The following is a 20,075-nucleotide window of genomic DNA, read 5'->3' on the forward strand; positions in this document are numbered from 1 at the left end:
CGGCACTGCGTCGCTTTAACAGACAATTGCGCAGTCGTGCGACGTGGCTCCCAAACAAAATTGGCGTCCTTTTTTCCCCACAAATAGAGATTTCTTTTGGTGGTATTTGATCACCTCTGCCGTTTTTATTTTTTGCGCTATACACAAAATAGAGCAACAATTTTCAAAATAATGCAATATTTTTTACTTTTTGCTATAATAAATATCCCCCAAAAACATATATAATCTTTTTTTCCTCAGTTTAGGCCGATACGTATTCTTCTACCTATTTTTGGTAAAAAATCGCAATAAGCGTTTATCGATTGGTTTGCGCAAAATTTATAGCGTTTACAAAATAGGGGATAGTTTTATTGCATTTTTATTATTTTTTTTTTTACTACTAATGGTGGGGATCAGCGATTTTTTTGGTGACTGCGACATTATGGCGGACACTTCGGACAATTTTGACACATTTTTGGGACCATTGTCATTTTCACAGCAAAAAATGTAAATTGCATTGTTTATTGTGAAAATGACAGTTGCAGTTTGGGAGTTAACCACAGGGGGCGCTGTAGGAGTTAGGGTTCACCTAGTGTGTGTTTACAACTGTAGGGGGGTGTGGCTGTAGGTCTGACGTCATCGATCGAGTCTCCCCTATAAAAGGGATCACTCGATCGATGCGCCACCACAGTGAAGCACGGGGAAGCCGTGTTTACATACGGCTCTCCCCGTTCTTCAGCTCCGGGGAGCGATCGCGACGGGGCGGCTATAAACGAATAGCCGCACCGTCATCCCGGATCGCTCCCCGACGATTTCCGACCGCCGCATGTAGCGGGGGGGGGGGGGGTCCCGATCGGACCCCCGACCCGCGGAAAGGCAGGGACGTACATGTACGCCCATATGCCTGTACCTGCCATTCTGTGGACATATATATACATGCGGCGGTCATTAAGCGGTTAAGATAAAAAAATCCGTTACAAACCCTTTAAGGTTATTTTCTCTAAGGAAGGAATGTTAGAAAATATTGCATTCACCCTGTGAAAACGGATAGAAACTGACATTGCATCACACATAATAACAAACAAAACAAGGCGGGGCTTTTCAATTCTTCGGATCCTTTGCTTTAGGAAAATGTAGAGTTTTGGGGGTTTTAATAATTTCAGTTTACATTTGTTGCGTATAAGGCTACACTAAGGCTACTTTTACACTGGATGCACTTTGCAGGTGCTATAGCGCCTTAAAATAGCATCTGCAAAGCACCTTGAAAGAGCAGGTCCCTTCACTCCAGTGTAAAAACCCGAGCCCGAGGTGGTGCGCTGGCAGGATGGTAAAAAAGTCCTGCTAGCTGCATCTTTGAGGCATTGTAGGAGCGGTGAATACACCGCTCCTAAAGCACTACCCATTGAAATCAACCGCCGGCAAAGCACCGCTGCAGCGAAACTTTGCGGGCAGTTTTAACCCTTTTTTGGCCACTAGTGAGGGTTAAAAGCGCACCGCTAGCGGCCGAAAATCACTGCAAAAACAACGGTAAAGCGCCGATAAAAATAGCAATGCTTTACCACCAACCACCGCGATGCCCCAGTGTGAAAGTAGCCTTAGGGCTTAGGAAAGCATGAGTTCCCAGGTAGATAGAGAACATGTCTGATAATCACTGTTGTACTGTATGCAGGTTCCTGCCAATTTTCTGAATTCAGTTAGGATATCCTCACACTCACTTACCTGACCTCCTGACTCCTGTATAGGAATGAAGATAGAATTTTCTGGCATTCTGGATCCAGAGTGAGTGAACCAACACATAAAGACTGAAAACTTTCACTCTTCAAAGTCTTCAAGCAATAGTTCAGCTCCTTGGAATAATCTCTGTGACTGTCCCTGTCCATCAACAAGTAAGCAGTATCTGAGCCAAACAGGGTTAAACTTGAACGACGAGACATGACGCTCCTAATGAAGTCCTCATCCTGAGTCTCATACAGAGAGAAGATGGAATTCATAAAGAAAGCCTGACAAATGTCCTTCTTAGCCCATTTTTTTATTGCGGATCTGGCTCGGAGTGAGATGGGGATTCCTGTGATCTCTGAGAATGTCTTCACCTGATTTTTATTTAAGAGACCAAACAGGAATTGTGCAGATAATTCTAAATTTCGGAAATTGGAACTGAATGATGAGAGTGATTTCCCTTTACAAATCTTCGGGAGGAAAATACCTTTTATAAATCCAAACCAATCATCCATCCCGTAATAGAGAGCAGCAAGGAACTCCTGTACACTCAGGTGGATGAAGCTGTAGCAGGTCTGTGAGCGGTCGTCCCAATGAAAGATGTTCTCATTCAGAAATACAGACTCCACCTCATCCAGAGAAAGTCCATGTCTTTCCAGATCGTTCTTCTCAAATAAGATTTGTTGGTTCAGAACTCCCTGATTGGCCAGAGCACACAGCTTCTTCAGACAGGTTTGTTTCCTGCGTACAGACGGCTCCTTCTTGGTGTTATTGGTTAGTAAAACCTCCAGGTAGAGAAGATAAATTGAGGTCATCGTATCACACCGAATTAAAGACAATTCTTTTCTTATTTCTTGTTTCATTACAGTGCAGACAATCCAGCATGTGATGGGGACGGCGCACATGCTACACAGGACTTTATTGTCTTTTATTATACTGAGAACCTTGTCTGCATCTTCTTTATTTCCATAGAATTTATGGACATATTCCTCTTGATCCTCCCTTGTAAATCCCCAGATTTCCACATTGCGAGACTCCACGATGAATGTGTTAAGTTTCAACATGGCCAGTGACCTTGTGGTGATGATCAGAGAAGATTGTGGGAGAACCTGTCTACTGAGCAAGCTTTGGAGAATTATTTCTTTGTGGGTTTCCATAGAAATGTCAGGACAACCCTCAGATTTCTCCTCCAGAGTCCACCTCAGTTCATCAAACCCATCAACTATGATGAGAAGTTTTCTCTGACTTTCAGAATCCTTCAGAATAGACACCAGGTCACCTGAACTCTGTAGTCTACAAGCTCTGGAAAAAAGTCCCACAAGACTTATGTCTCCAAGGATGGTGTTGATTTCTCTACAGCTCAGATAAAACACAAAGTCAAACTTGTCTTGGTAGAGATCCCCAGAGGCCCAGTCCAGCATGATCTTCTTGGAGGTCATTGTTTTTCCAATCCCAGCAGGTCCTTTCAACACCACAAAGTTAGGGGTGGAACCATCTTCATCAGGGTCAAAGAGAGTCTTAATCTCATTATTCAGGGTTCCCTTCCTCATTAAAGCTATGGTGAAACTTTTCTGTAGAGAAACAGCCACCCTCATACTGTAAATATAATCTGGAATCCACTGGAATGTCTCTTTCGCAGACTCTTTGTATTCCTTTCTGAAATCTTTATGAGAGAAAGGAGAATATTTTATTCCTCATACACACATCAAATATTTTTATAAGACAGAGTAGGAAGTATTGTATTCTAACCATTAACCCTAAAAATTGAACCCTAAAAGAAAATACTGTATTTAATGAAATACAGGAGGATTGTGGAGGAGGTCAAAGTATTCACACATATTCCAGACTAAAAGTAACAAAATGTTTATCCAAATGTGGATGTCCTACTAACCTGATAATCTGTTGTCACGTGTCATCTTCTTCTGTTTAGCTGTAAAAATAAAAAATATACATACATTTAGGTGGATTCACAGGACACATGACTCAAGCAAAACTCACGAGGGTTTCTCTGGAATACAGCCACAGATGTGGATGTGATTGTAACCATATCAGTGCACTTTCGACAGAAACAATTGAGTACATTCTGTGATACTTTTTTATTTTGCACTAACATAATTTTTTTTTCAGGACAAGCTTTTGGGGTGTACCCCCTTCATCAAGGTCAAAGTTTTTTTCCCCCATGATCGTGTGTATGCAAGGCAGGCTTAACAAGAATCATGGAGAGAAAAACGTTGTTGTGAAGGATATGCTTCAGTTTAATTCTCCCTGCTAGTAATGCTGTGTGTGTTAGAGGTAAAAGGTGATTTCATGTGTGACTCATTCCTCTGTGTAACAGACTGTTGAAATGTTAATGTCCCTTCCCCAGCCAGCTCCCTATTTTAAAGGGTAATTGATCTATTGTGTGTGTGAAGAAGCCCTGTGTTTACCCTTAAGAGATGTGTATTGTATCGTCAGGCTAAATGATTAGATAAGTGGCTCATGTTAATTATTCTGATTGCTTCATTGTGGTAATTACCTCTTCTATATGCGGGGCCAAGCTGTCTAGATAACGTATTCTGTTACAACTAGTAATTAACTTCACTGATGTCATTATCTAAAGAAATGTGTCTTCAGAGTCGGCGCCGAAGTGTCTGCCTATAATCTGCATGGAAGCCCCCAGTGTGTGAAAAGGGGGTGGAGATTTCATTGTTCTTTGATTGAGGATTAGCTTGTAAACTGTATATATAACTAGCAGCATGCTGCCATTAAAGTCTCTTGTTCCAGCAGTAAGCTTGGCTCATGTGTGGATTATTGGGCGTTCCCAGGAATATTCCTCCTCGTGGAATATTGGGTGATTTTCTTTATGGGAAGAAGGGAAGGTTTGACGGGGATATCATTCTACTACCGTCACAGTTGTTTCTTAATGACATTAAAAACGGTCGTGTGTGCGTGGCATAAGAAGTCCTGGGAACTCATGCTTTCCTCAGCCCTAAGGCTACTTTCACACTGGGGCATCGCTGTGGTTGGCAGTAAAGCTCCGCTAATTTTATCAGTGCTTCACCATTGTTTTTGTGGTGCTTTTCGGACTCTAGCGGGGTGCTTTTTACCCCCACTAGAGGCCAAAAAAGGGTTAAAGCTGCCCGCAAAGCGCCGATGCAGTGGCGCTTTGCCGGCGGTTCGGATGTGCTGCCCATTGATTTAGCAGGACTTTTTTTAACCATTTTTACCATCCTGCCAGCGCACCACTGCAGTGTAAAAGCCCTCGGGCTTTCACACTGGAATGAAGGGAGCCGCTCTTTCAAGGCGGTTTTCAATCGCTATTTTTAAGACGAAACGACATAACAAGTATAACAAAAATTGAAACCCAATAATCAAAATGATTAAAAGAGGGGGGGGGGGGTAAAACAAAGTAGAGAAAAAGTGCAGAGGAGAGGGCAAAGAAGGGAAAGTTGGGGGTGGGGCAGGGGAACTACGGCTCTGTGCCCAGAGACCCATCTCTTGATAATAAAATCTAGTTTGTGAGCGTCCTGGGGTCATTTGTCATAGGGTCATGGATCCCATATTTTGTAAAACAACTTCATCTTGTCTTTACTATTGCTGTTAACCTTTTATTTAACCTCCTGAGACCCGCGCTATAGTCAAATGACGGCTACAGCGCGGATCTCAAAATCCAACTAGACGTCAATTGACGTCCACCCCTTTGGGCGTTCCCCGCGCGCACTCCAGAGTGCGCAGCGGGGAACTTCTGTGTTGGCCGTGTCCCTTGGACACAGCCAATTACAGATCGCCGCAAACGGCCAATCAGAGTGGCTGTTTGCGATGCGATCTGTGCGGCCAATGAGAGATGATCTCATATGTAAACATATGAGATCATCTCTCATTGCCGGCTCACACAGAGACAGCGTCCTGTCTCTGGAGAGGAGACCGATCTGTGTCTCTTGTACATAGGGACACAGATCGGTCACCCCCCCCACCTACAGTTAGAACACTATATAGGGAACATATTTAACCCCTTCCTCACCCCCTAGTGTTAACCCCTTCAATGCCAGTCACATTTATACAGCAATTAGTGAATATTTATAGCACTGATCGCAGTATAAATGTGAATGGCGCCAAAAATGTGTCAAAAGTGTCCGATGTGTCCGCCATAACGTCGCAGTCCCAATAAAAATCGCAGATTGCCGCCATTTCTAGTAAAAAAAAAATAATAAAAAATAATAATTCTGTCCCCTATTTTGTAGGCGCTATAACTTTTGCGCTTATTGCATTTTTTTTTTTTACCAAAAATAATAGCAACAAGTAAAAAATATTGTATTTTTTTTCAAAATTGTCGCACTTTTTGGTTTATAGTGCAAAAAATAAAAACCGCACAGGCGATCAAATACCACCAAAAGAAAGCTCTACTTGTGTGGAAAAAAGGAAGTCAATTTTGTTTGGGAGCCACGTCGCACGACCGCGCAATTGTCAGTTAAAACGACGCAGTGCCGGAAGCTGAAATTTCACCTGGGCAGGAGGGGGGTATATGTGCCCAGTAAGCAAGTGGTTAATATAAGCCACGACATTTTGCGTTTATGTTGATCAAATGGCAGGGCAGTGGACCTCCAGTTTCTGGCTATTGTTATTTTAGCTGAAATGAATATAAATGTAAGAAGCCGTCTTTGGAATCTGGAGGCTTCCGCTACCCTGCCACACAGGAGTGCGTGTTTCACTGATTTCATCAGGTTAATCTGGGTAAAGGTATATATAAAATTGTAGACCCTGATCCAAAATCTCCTGACATTGGGGCTTGTCCACCATTTGTGATAGGTGGATCCCACTTGGCTGCATCCTCTAAAGCACCCAGAGGTGGCTTCGAGTACAAAGGTACCGGTACCATATACCATCTCAATAAGACCTTATAGTTAGCCTCTATAATAGAGGTATTGATGAGCGATCTAGATGCTGTCTCTGATATTGCATGCCATTCCTTTAATTCAAGGGTTTCCTGAAAATCTTGTTCCCATTGGAGCATATAGTTCAGTTTAGTCGAGATATACATCAAGATTGTATATATAGCAGAGATGTGACCCCTGAGTTTATTGCATTGTCTACAAAAATGTTCCATAGGAGTCATTGTCACTAAGTCGCCCTTACAAGCTAAAGTTTTTACATAATGATGTATTTGGGTATATCTATAGCGTTCAGAGGATGGCATTTGATATTTTTCTACCAGAGAGCTTTCAGATAGCATACCCTTGTGATCACATATTCTTATCCATATTAATCCCTTATTGGTCCACCATTCAAATGCGGTCTAACTTAAACTTAAAGGGGCAGATCCACAGAGATCTGCACCGTCCGCTGTAACTTACTTTGCCAGACTTAGAATCCTCAAAGATTTCACGCCGTAACTTACGGCGGCATAATCTATCTCTGGCGGCGTAACGGCGCGTAATTCAAATCGGCGATTAGGGGGCATGTTTCATTTAAATGAAGCGTGTCCCCGCGCCGAATGAACTGCGCATGCGCCGTCCCTAAATTTCCCACCGTGCATTGCGCTAAATGACGACGCTAGGACGTCATTTTTTTTAACATAGACGTGAATTACGTCCATCCCGATTCACGGACGACTTACGCAAAAAAAAAATAATATTCAAATTAAACGCGGGAACGATGGCCATACTTAACATGGCAAGTCTAACTATACGCCGCAAAACACCAGCTTTAACTATACGCCGGAAAAAGCCGACTAGAGACGACGTAAAAGAATGCGACGGCCGCGCGTACGTTCGTGGATCGTCAGAAATAGCTAATTTGCAAACTCAATGCGGAAAACGATGCAAACTCCACCCATTGGACGCCGAAGTATTGCATCTAAGATCCAAAGGCGTACAAAGCCGTACGCCTGTCGGATCTAACCCAGATACCGTTGTATCTTGGTTTGAGAATTCAAACTAAAGATACGACGCGGGAAATTTGAAAGTACGCCGGTGTATCAGTAGATACGCCGGCATACTCGCTCTGTGGATCTGTCCCTAAACGTGCACAGACAAAATGTCACATTGTACACAGCTTGATAATTGAATAAAAGATTAATACTTTACCAGGACTTTAAGAATTCTGTCATTTTAAGAAGTAAAGTCCCAAAGGTACTTTTTTCAACCTCCTACATCTCTGCGTTTCAAGATCTCCCAGTCCCTGTCCAAATTATTTCTGAGATCTTCTTTTAGCCTCCAGAGAGATAGAGAGACATAGCGAGCCCCAGAGAGATTCTTTCTCTGTGATCTGTACCTACTTGTATCTTACTCCCAAAAGTGGGTGATAATGAATGTAAGTGGATTGGTAGTAGGGATAGGGCTATCTGTTCGAGTCGCACATGAGTTCGACTTGAACATCGGCTGTTCGATCGTTCGACGAAGATCGAACATTATGGGGCGTTCGCACCAAATTCGAGCAGTGCGTCACGGCCCATAATGCACTGCGTCATCACAGTGCATTGCTGGCTGATGATTGTCCAAGCATGCACTATGACCTGTTCAAAATTAGTGCTAATGGCGCCCTTCCTACAGTATAGCACTACTCGGCGCTTAGGTACGTGAATTCAAAGTGTTCGGTAACAGAATGATAAATATGTGCAAATTGCAGCTGCTGCTAAAAACATATGACAGTGATCGTAAAACAGTAGGGCGTGACGCTTATTCCATGACCAGAGACGCTGTACAGCCCCCAGGAACAGGAACAGGAGATTTTGGCAGACATCTGCATCTTCACAGGCTCACAGGGAGAAGCTGACAGGCACAGTACTGATTTCGTTTTATGCTTGATTACTTTTTACTATTTTTTGGTACGCACAATATACAAAGGGGATGTTATTTTGGGCTCAATAAATGATTTTAAACTGTATTATACTATATGAGTCTTTTTCCATTATATGTATGCGGTTTGAACTTTGCATTCCTGCTGGTGGAGAAGTGCATCTTTCGGGGAGATATACACAGACATATAATCCAGGCCCTTTTTATTCAATCTTGTGGTGAGTGCATCCCCAACAGGGGAGTAAAACATCACCCCACGTGGTGAACACCCCCCTTGGTGAAAGGAGCACTTATTTAAAGGACTAGTTTGTGTGTGATCCATCTGCACTGTTATCATATACCTATGAGTTTATCACACCCATAGAAGAATTTTAAACGCTGGTTTAAAAGTAGCGCTGCTACAGTTTTAAATAGAACTTTTGGAACTTTTATGCACTATGACCCGCATGCTTTGGCCAATCACAGCGCCATCAGCGAAGAGAGACATAATTGGCCAAAGACAGGGTGCATTTGGCCAATTATGTCTCAGGGGGTTAAGTCCACGTCCCACACTATAAAAGGTCGCCTGCACGTCGGTCTTGTGTAGTGTGTTGGTGGCGTTTAGAGAGATAGATAGAGAGAGAGAGAGTGTCATTTAATTTCATTTACTTTGAGCAGGCAGGCGATTCAGTTAGCTTCAGTGTATTTATATGCATCCCGGTTTTTTGTGTGTGTGTGTATATATATATATACTGGGGCAGATCCACATACATCGGCACAGGGCACAGCGTATGTAAGATACGCTACGCCGCTGTAACTTACTTTGCATTTGTTTGAATCCTCAACTAATTTGCGCCGTAAGTTAAGGTGGCGTAGCGTATCTATCGCGGCGTAAGGGCCCGGAATTCAAATCCAGCGGGTAGGGGGCGTGTTTCATTTAAATGAAGTGCGTCCCCGCGCTGAACGAACTGCGCATGCGCTGTCTGTAAAAACTCCCAGGGTGCATTGCTCCAAATGACGTCGCAAGGACGTTATTGGTTTCGACGTGAACGTAAATGGCGTCCAGCCCCATTCACGGACGACTTACGCAAACGACGTAAAATGTTCAAAATTATACACGGGAACGACGGCCATACTTAACATAGAGTACGCCACCATATAGCAGCTTTAACTATACGCCGGCAAAAGCCGAACGGAAACGACGTAAAAAAATGCGACGGCTGCTCGTACGTTCGTGGATCGTCGGAAATAGCTAGTTTTCATACTCAGCGCGGATTACGACGGGAACGCCACCTAGCGGACGCCGAAAAATTGCATCTAAGATCCGACGGCGTACAAAGACGTACGCCTGTCGGATCTAACCCAGATGCCGTCGTATCTTGTTTTGTGGATACCAAAACAAAGATACGACGCGGGAAATTTGAAATTACGCGGCATATCAAGAGATACGCCGGCGTAATTTCTTTGGGGAGTATACACACGCACTGTATCATGTGCAGCTAGATCTCACTGCAGACTGTTCCTGGTGTACTGTTTCTCAAATACTTCTGGAAGGCAGTTGATTCAGTTAGCTGCAGTGCATTTTATATATATATATAGCCAAGCCTATACCTGACTATAGACCCGTCCTGGTGTACATGTTCAAAGACACTTTCAGGCAGGCAGGTGACTCAGTGAGCTGCAGTTCATAAAATATATATCCATTGCATTGTAGTCCAGCCAAGCCTATACCTGACTGTAGGCCATTCCTGGTGTACTCTTTTCAGTAAACTTCAGGCAGTGTTTTGTTAATCCACTTGTACGGTGTGTCTGGAAGGCCACAAACAAGAGGCAGACGCTTACAGGCCACTAAAAGAGGGCAAGCAGGCTCTGTGTCTACAGCCAACAGTGGTGGTCGTGGACACGTTGCATCCTCAGCACGTGGACGTGGAGCACGCTTGGCCTTTTTTTGGCAGCTGGCCGTGTTGAGTAACAACATGCAGAAGACTTGGTAGATTGGATGACCAAGCTGTCCTCATCCTCCTCATCCTCTCTCACACAGGCTCAGGGTACTTTGTCTGCCAAAGCGGCCTCTTCCATCGGCTCAATGTCGACGTCATCGATCGTGTGATCCCTTTTATAGGGGAGACACAATCGATGACGTCACACCTACAGCCACACCCCCCTACAGTTGTAAACACACTTCAGGTCACACATAACCCCATCAGCGCCCCCTGTGGTTAACTCCCAAACTGCAACTGTCATTTTCACAATAAACAATGCATTTTAAATGCATTTTTTGCTGTGAAAATGACAATGGTCCCAAAAATGTGTCAAAATTGTCCGAAGTGTCCGCCATAATGTCGCAGTCACGAAAAAAATCGCTGATCGCCGCCATTAATAGTAGAAAAAAAAATGCAACAAAACTATCCCCTATTTTGTAAACGCTATAAATTTTGCGCAAACCAACCGATAAACGCTTATTGCGATTTTTTTTACCAAAAATATGTAGAAGAATACATATCGGCCTAAACTGAGGAAAAAAATAATGGTTTATAATTTTTTGGGGGATATTACAGCAAAAAGTATAAAATATTGCATTTTTTTCAAAATTGTCGCTCTATTTTTGTTTATAGCGCAAAAAATAAAAACCGCAGAGGTGATCAAATACCACCAAAAGAAAGCTCTATTTGTGGGAGAAAATGGACGTCAATTTTGTTTGGGAGCCACGTCGCACGACAGCGCAATTGTCAGTTAAAGCGACGCAGTGCCGAATCGCAAAACCTGGCCTGGTCATTTACCTGCATTTTGGTCCGGGGCTGAAGTGGTTAAAGAAGAATTGTACAAAAAAACAAGATTGGTTAAACCCACAATTGCTTCTTTTACCACTATTATACCTTTATATTGGCTTCTGGAATTTACAAATACAGTAATTTAGAAATCAGATGAAAGGTTTTGCGCTAGAAAACACCTTTTGATAGATAAAAAGTGAATTTTATATACAACTATACAGACCAGACCAAAAAGAGGGACAAATGAGGAGGGACAGAGGGACTTTGCTTCAAATCAGGGACAGTCCTTCTAAATCAGGGTCAGTTGGGAGCTATGTACCCCAGCCTGCCTAAACTGAGGACATTTTTTTTATATATATATTTTTTGAGGGATATTTATTATAGCAACAGAAAACAATATTGTTTTTTCAAAATTGTTGCTCTTTTTCCATTTATAGCGCAAAAAATAAAAGCTGCAGAGGTGATCAAATACCACCAAAAGAAAGCTCTATTTGCGGGAAAAAAAGGACGTCAATTTTGTTTGGGAGCCACGTCGCACGACCGCGCAATTATCAGTTAAAGCAACGCAGTGCCGAATCGCAAAAAATGCTCTGGTCATTAAGGGGGTAAATTCTTCCGATGAGCGCATGCATTCAAGTGCCATATAACAGTTTTGGGGTTTCTCTGGGATTCTATTTACACTACAACTCCAATGTTATATGTACACATAGTCCACAATGTATACAATCAGAAGGAATTAACTTCCTCTCTCTACAACCAATATTTTACCTTTTATAAGACATAAAAGAGATTCCTCTGATCTGGGCATAAATCACCAGTTGGCAGACATTTGGGGGGTCTTCTCACGGCCCCCTGCTGGTTCTTGTAGACGGAATGACTAGGACTCATCTTTGAGGTTCAGGAAGGTGACCACTCTCTGTCTACATGGGAGGGACTCATATTTGAGGTTCAGGAAGGTGACCACTCTCTGTCTACATGGGAGGGACTCATCTTTGAGGTTCAGGAAGGTGACCACTCTCTGTCTACATGGGAGGGACTCTTCTTTGAGGTTCAGGAAGGTGACCACTCTCTGTCTACATGGGAGGGACTCTTCTTTGAGGTTCAGGAAGGTGACCACTCTCTGTCTACATGGGAGGGACTCTTCTTTGAGGTTCAGGAAGGTGACCACTCTCTGTCTACATGGGAGGGACTCATATTTGAGGTTCAGGAAGGTGATCACTCTCTGTCTACATGGGAGGGACTCATCTTTGAGGTTCAGGAAGGTGACCACTCTCTGTCTACATGGGAGGGACTCATCTTTGAGGTTCAGGAAGGTGACCACTCTCTGTCTACATGGGAGGGACTCATCTTTGAGGTTCAGGAAGGTGACCACTCTCTGTCTACATGGGAGGGACTCATCTTTGAGGTTCAGGAAGGTGACCACTCTCTGTCTACATGGGAGGGACTCATATTTGAGGTTCAGGAAGGTGACCACTCTCTGTCTACATGGGAGGGACTCATCTTTGAGGTTCAGGAAGGTGACCACTCTCTGTCTACATGGGAGGGACTCATATTTGAGGTTCAGGAAGGTGACCACTCTCTGTCTACATGGGAGGGACTCTTCTTTGAGGTTCAGGAAGGTGACCACTCTCTGTCTACATGGGAGGGACTCATCTTTGAGGTTCAGGAAGGTGACCGCTCTCTGTCTACATGGGAGGGACTCATCTTTGAGGTTCAGGAAGGTGACCACTCTCTGTCTACATGGGAGGGACTCTTCTTTGAGGTTCAGGAAGGTGACCACTCTCTGTCTACATGGGAGGGACTCTTCTTTGAGGTTCAGGAAGGTGACCACTCTCTGTCTACATGGGAGGGACTCTTCTTTGAGGTTCAGGAAGGTGATCACTCTCTATCTACATGGGAGGGACTCATCTTTGAGGTTCAGGAAGGTGACCACTCTCTGTCTACATGGGAGGGACTCATCTTTGAGGTTCAGGAAGGTGACCACTCTCTGTCTACATGGGAGGGACTCATCTTTGAGGTTCAGGAAGGTGACCACTCTCTGTCTACATGGGAGGGACTCATCTTTGAGGTTCAGGAAGGTGACCACTCTCTCTCTACATGGGAGGGACTCTTCTTTGAGGTTCAGGAAGGTGATCACTCTATGTTTACATGGGAGGGACTCATCTTTGAGGTTCAGGAAGGTGACCACTCTCTGACTTCATGGGAGGGACTCATCTTTGAGGTTCAGGAAGGTGACCACTCTCTGTCTACATGGGAGGGACTCATATTTGAGGTTCAGGAAGATGACCACTCTCTGTCTACATGGGAGGGACTCATCTTTAAGGTTCAGGAAGGTGACCACTCTCTGTCTACATGGGAGGGACTCATCTTTGAGGTTCAGGAAGATGACCACTCTCTGTCTACATGGGAGGGACTCATCTTTGAGGTTCAGGAAGGTGACCACTCTCTGTCTACATGGGAGAGACTCATCTTTGATGTTCAGGAAGGTGACCACTCTCCGTCTACATGAACTCATCTTTGAGGTTCAGGAAGGTGACCACTCTCCGTCTACATGAACTCATCATTGAGGTTCAGGAAGGTGACCACTCTCCGTCTACATGAACTCATCTTTGAGGTTCAGGAAGGTGACCACTCTCTGTCTACATGGGAGGGACTCATCTTTGAGGTTCAGGAAGGTGACCACTCTCCGTCTACATGGGAGGGACTCTTCTTTGAGGTTCAGGAAGGTGACCACTCTCTGTCTACATGGGAGGGACTCATCTTTGAGGTTCAGGAAGGTGACCACTCTCTGTCTACATGGGAGGGACTCATCTTTGAGGTTCAGGAAGGTGACCACTCTCTGTCTACATGGGAGGGACTCATATTTGAGGTTCAGGAAGGTGACCACTCTCTGTCTACATGGGAGGGACTCATCTTTGAGGTTCAGGAAGGTGACCACTCTCTGTCTACATGGGAGGGACTCATCTTTGAGGTTCAGGAAGGTGACCACTCTCTGTCTACATGGGAGGGACTCATCTTTGAGGTTCAGGAAGGTGATCACTCTATGTTTACATGGGAGGGACTCATCTTTGAGGTTCAGGAAGGTGACCACTCTCTGTCTACATGGGAGGGACTCATATTTCAGGTTCAGGAAGGTGACCACTCTCTGTCTACATGGGAGGGACTCATCTTTAAGGTTCAGGAAGGTGACCACTACAGAGGCAGAACGGGGGAACTGCCTATGTAAACAAGGCGATTCCCCATTCTGCCTAATGAGATGACAGAGATCTTCTGCTCCCAGTGATCGGGAACAGTGATCTCTGTCATGTCATTGGTAGCCCATCCCCTCTACAGTTCGAACACATGAGAGAACACATTTAACCCCTTGATCGCCCCCTAGTGTTACCCCCTTCCCTGCCAGTGACATTTATACAGTAATCAGGGCATTTGTATAGCACTGATTAAAGCGGGGGTTCACCCTAAAAACAATTTTCTAACATTACATCCAGCATACTAACGACATTTACAGTATGCAGGTATTTTTTTTTTTATCGCTGTACATACCGTTATATTGTGATTTTCTCCCAGGTTCTGATTCCCGTGGGACTGGGCGTTCCTATCCCTGGGTTAGATGATTGACGTCTGGTGAAACAGTTCCCATGTCGCACAAGGTGCGTCACCAGATTTCAGTAAATAGCCGACTGCGAGTCAGCGCTATACAGCGCCTGCGCCCGCGGTGTAGAGCTGACTGCGCAGGCGCTGTATAGCGCCGACTCGCAGTTCGGCTATTTACTGAAATCTGGTGACGCACCTTGTGCGACATGGGAACTGTTTCACCAGACGTCAATTATCTAACCCAGGGATAGGAACGCCCAGTCCCGCGGGAATCAGAACCCAGAAGTCGGGGAGAAAATCACAATATAACGGTATGTACGGTGAAAAAAAAAAAAAAAAACCTGCATACTGCAAATGTCGTTAGTATCCTGGATGTAATGTTAGAATTTTTTTTTAGGGTGAACCCCCGCTTTAAAGTAATAATGTCACTGGTCCCCAATAAATATCATTTGGGGTCAGATTTGTCCACCGCAATGTGATCGTCACCATTACTAGTAAAACAATGGAAAAAAGTGCTTAAACTTTTCCAATAGTTTGTAGACACAATAACTTTTGCGCAAACCAATAAATATACGCTTATTGCGAAAAAAAATCTGAAAAATATGTGGAAGGATATATATCGGCCTAAACTGATGAATACATTTTTATTTTTTTTTATTTTTTTGGTATATGTTATATAGCAGAAAGTAAAATGTATTCATTTTTTTTTCAAAATTGTCGGTCTTTTTTTTATTTACAGCGCATAAAATAAAAACCACGGAGGTGATCAAATACAACCAAAAGAAAGCTTGTGGGAAAAAAATTACATCAATTTTGTTTGGGTACAACGTCGCACGACCGCGCAATTGATCGCGCAATTTTCAGGTAAAGTGACCAGTGCCGTATCGCAAAAAAAGGCCTGGTCATGAAGGGGGGTAAAACCTTCCGGAGCTGAAGTGGTTGACTGACAATTGCGCGGTTGTGTGATGTTGTACCCCAAAAAAAAAAAATTTCCCCCACAAATAGAGCTTTCTTTTGGTGGTAATTGATCTTTGCGGTTTAAATTTTTTACGCTTACATATTTTTTCTAATTGTTTTATTGGATATGTTTTATAGCAGAAAGTAAAATATATATATATTTTAATAATATATGTGTGTGTATATATATATTTATTTTTTCAGAATTGTTAGCCTTTTTTTGTTGTTCAAAAAAAGGCTAACAATTCTGAAAAAAAAAAGATCTTTTTTACTTTCTGCTTTAAAACATATCCAATAAAACAATTAGAAAAAATATGTTTCATTAAACCTAATAATAAAACATTAACAGCACTTAAAGGAATCTGAGATTCCAATGATGATATGTATCCATATTCTGCAAAAAATTCAGGTAAAATGAAATGAAATGAAATAGTCTTCAAGTCCCATAAATGGTGACCACAATGGGTATAAGTAAATCCCAAAAAAGACCAGAATTCCAAATAATCAGCAACTGAGTCCCCGTGGGTGAGAGTCCAGAAAACCTCACACAACAGATACAAACAGCAGGTGGTTTCAGCTGATGAAACGGCTTATTTAAAGCGGGGGTTCACCCTTAGAGGGCACTTTTCCCCCTTAGATTCCTGCTCGTTTTTACTAGGGGAATCGGCTATTTGTTTTAAAATATGATCTGTACTTACCCGTTTACGAGATGCATCCTCTCCGTCGCTTCCGGGTATGGGCTGCGTGAATGGGCGTTCCTTCTTGATTGACAGTCTTCCGAGAGGCTTCTGACGGTCGCATCCATCGCGTCACGATTTTCCGAAAGAAGCCGAAAGTCGGTGCTCAGGCGCAGTATAGAGCCGCACCGACGTTCGGCTTCTTTCGGCTACGAGTGACGCGATGGATGCGATGGATGCGACCGTCGGAAGCCTCTCGGAAGAATGTCAATCAAGAAGGAACGCCCGCTCCCGAAGACCCATACCCGGAAGCGACGGAAGAAGATGCATCTCGAAAACGGGTAAGTACGGCTCATATTTTAATACAAATAGCCGATTCCCCTAGACCGAACGAGCAGGAAGCTAAGGGGAAAAGGGGAAACATTTTATAAATGGGTGAACTCCCGCTTTAAGATTCCGTCACTGTAACAGCTCCTATGACCCCTATTGGTAATCTACTCACCGGACACCATAAACGTATTGCCTGGAAAATCCTCTCTGGAAAGAACCGTCAGCTCTCCTCAGAGTATACAGTGGTTCCAGTCAGTGGATGGATGGGTGCAGCAGTGCGGACATGCAAGTAAACAAGGGGAAGCTCCACATAGCGAAAAACCTTTTATTAACCACTTAACAACCGCCCTATAGACGAAATACGTCTACAAGGCGGTTGCTTAACTCTGGGAGGGCGTCAATGTACGTCCTCCCAGAATCGCGCTCCCGCGCGCCCTCTGGGGCGCGCACACGGGAATCTCCGTGACCGCCGGGTCCTCCGGACCCGGCTGATCACGGATCACGGTAAATCGCCACTGATAGCGGCGGTTTACCACGTGATCGCTCCGTCCAATGACGGAGCGATCACTAGTAAACAAACCGGCGTCATGTGATGACGCCGCTTCCTCCCTCTCCTCTCTGTACCGAACTGTACAGTGTGAGAGGAGAGGGGAGAGAGCGGAGGCAGCAGCAGCTGCTGTGGGCTGGATCTGTGACAAATGCAGTCACAGATCCAGCCATCCATCCCTGCGCAATACTCTGCAGTACCAGCAATACTCCCCATACTCTGCAATACCCCCATACTCTGCAATACCCCCCCATACTCTGCAATACCACAAACTACTCTGCAATACCACAAACTACTCTGCAATACCACAAACTACCCCGCAATACCCCAAACTACCCCGCAATACCCCACAATACCCCACAATACCCCACAATACTCCGCAATACCCCACAATACCCCACAATACTCCGCAATACCCCACAATACCCCACAATACTCCACAATACCCCACAATACCCCACAATACCCCACAATACCCCGCAATACTCCGCAATACCCCGCAATACTCCGCAATACCCCACAATACTCCGCAATACCCCACAATACTCCGCAATACCCCACAATACTCCGCAATACCCCACAATACCCTGCAACATCGTCTATGGGGATTTTTAAGTAGCGAAGTTTGGCACCATTCCACGAACGTGTGCAATTTTGAAGGGTAACATGTTGGGTATCTATTTACTCAGCGTAACTTAGTAAAAAAATACTAAATTTGCTAAATTTTATAACAGAAACAAATACATATTTTTTTGTCTTTTTTCTCTTATAGCGCAAAAAATAAAAAACCCAACGGTGATTAAATACCACCAAAAGAAAGCTCTATTTGTGTGAAAAAAAGGACGAAAATTTCATTTGGGTACAATGTTGTATGACTGAGTAATTGTTGTTCAAATTGTGAGAGCACCGAAAGCTGAAAATTGGTCTGGTTATTAAGTGGGTTTACGTGCCCAGTGGTCAAGTGGTTAAAAAAAAAATTTCGGGTGAACTCCCGCTTTAACATTAGATTGAGGCTCATTTTGTGAAGGGGAATCGGGTAGTTTTTTTAAAAACGAAGCAGTACTTACCGTTTTAGAGAGCGATCTTCTCCGCCGCTTCCGGGTATGGGCTGCGGGACTGGGCGTTCCTATTTGATTGACAGGCTTCCGACGGTCGCACACATCGCGTCACGAGTAGCCAAAAGAAGCCGAACGTCGGTGCGGCTCTATACTGCGCCTGCGCACCAACGTTCGGCTACTTTCGGAAAATCGTGACGCGATAGATGCGACCGTCGGAAGCCTGTCGGAAGACTGTCAATCAAATAGGAACGCCCAGTCCCGCAGCCCATACCCGGAAGCGGCGGAGAAGATTGCTCTCTAAAACGGTAAGTACGGCTTCAATTTTAAAAAAAATAGCCAATTCCTCTTCACAAAACGAGCCTCAATCTAAGGGTAAAAATTAACATTTCCGGGTGAACCTCCACTTTAATAATAAAACCCCCGCATACCAGACATGCTTACATAGTAAAAACTTGATAAAAACGTATCACTTAAGAGATATATATCAGCTCACTCAGTTTAGAAAATCAAATTGTTTCATATATTTAGGCCAATATATATTCTGCTACATAGTTTTGGTTAAAAAAAATCCCAATGAACGTATATTGATTGGTTTGCGCAAAAGTTATAGTGTCCACAAACTAGGGGATATACCCTGTAATTTTCGACAATCAGTGACTTATAGTGGGACTGCGATAGAATGGCGGGAAATCTGACAAGAACTGATAATTTGTGGGAACCAACTAAATAAAACGTGCACTGTCACTGTACTAATGACACTGGCTGGGAAGGGGTAATACATTTAGGGCAATCAAAGGGTGAACTATGTGCCTGACCAGTGTTTTTTTGTAAACTGTGTTCCCCCACGTTGACACTGAAAAAAAAAAAACCCTGAATACAGTTATATAGAGATTGTACAATTTCTATTACAGGACTGGACCGTGCAGATCTACATAAAAAGCACACAACGATCAAATAACCCAATAATATCAAATACTCACCCAACTCCTAATCCTCTTCTTCTACAGGAGAGCTGGAGACACTAATAGGTGGTGATTAGACCCTCCTCTCCATGATATAAGGATGTATAATGACTGCGTGTTTATACTACGGGAACCAAAATCAACGTCATTTCCTTTTATGGAAATTCCAAATAACAGCCGAGTGTTTATCTCAAAAATTCCTCCACCGCCTACCATGTATCTCGGATAACGATTTCCTCATATTCTCTACAAACCACAAGAGAAAAATCTCCGAGCCACACCCCTTCACTACCACTAATCATTTCTACAAAGATATTTCTATGACGAGGAAGACAGAAAACAGGAAATTCCACACTACAGATGTTTACCATTATTTGCAGCATTTTTATGGCTCTCAGACATATACCACTGAGCCAATGACATCAGTCTCTGTACAGAGAAGCTTACACTCTAATGTCCCCTCCCCCACAGTCACACATTATTATTATACATTTATATAGCTCTGACATATACTGTAGTGCTGTACATTGCTGTGTGTATATTGCTGTAGAAGGGTGGGGGAGGGTGAATTCCATTATGTGAGTCAGTGAACTTTGTCTTCCTGGACTTTGTATGGGTGTGTCTATAGATTGTGGGCCATATTCTCAAAGAAGTTCAGGCGGCGTATATGGAGATGCGCTGCGTAAGTGTAAAGATGCGCCGTCCCATCTATGCGACGCAGTCACAGAACCA

At 43.8% G+C, this 20,075-nt stretch overlaps 1 protein-coding gene across 1 annotated transcript in view; it reads right to left on the reverse strand.

The window, feature by feature from the left end:
* Positions 1-10,425, reverse strand: part of LOC120921734 (NACHT, LRR and PYD domains-containing protein 3-like) — a 49,396-nt gene extending 38,971 nt beyond the window's left edge. The window contains exons 1-3 of the mRNA XM_040334268.1: positions 10,290-10,425; positions 3,587-3,625; positions 1,699-3,358 (exon numbers count right to left, since the gene is read on the reverse strand). Coding sequence (XP_040190202.1) covers positions 1,699-3,358; positions 3,587-3,625; positions 10,290-10,425 — 1,835 coding nt within the window. The remainder of the gene's footprint in view (positions 1-1,698; positions 3,359-3,586; positions 3,626-10,289) is intronic.
* Positions 10,426-20,075: the final 9,650 nt, after the last annotated feature.

The sequence above is a fragment of the Rana temporaria genome (genome assembly GCF_905171775.1).
Source record: "Rana temporaria chromosome 4 unlocalized genomic scaffold, aRanTem1.1 chr4a, whole genome shotgun sequence".
In the NCBI taxonomy this organism is placed as follows: Eukaryota; Metazoa; Chordata; class Amphibia; order Anura; family Ranidae; genus Rana; species Rana temporaria.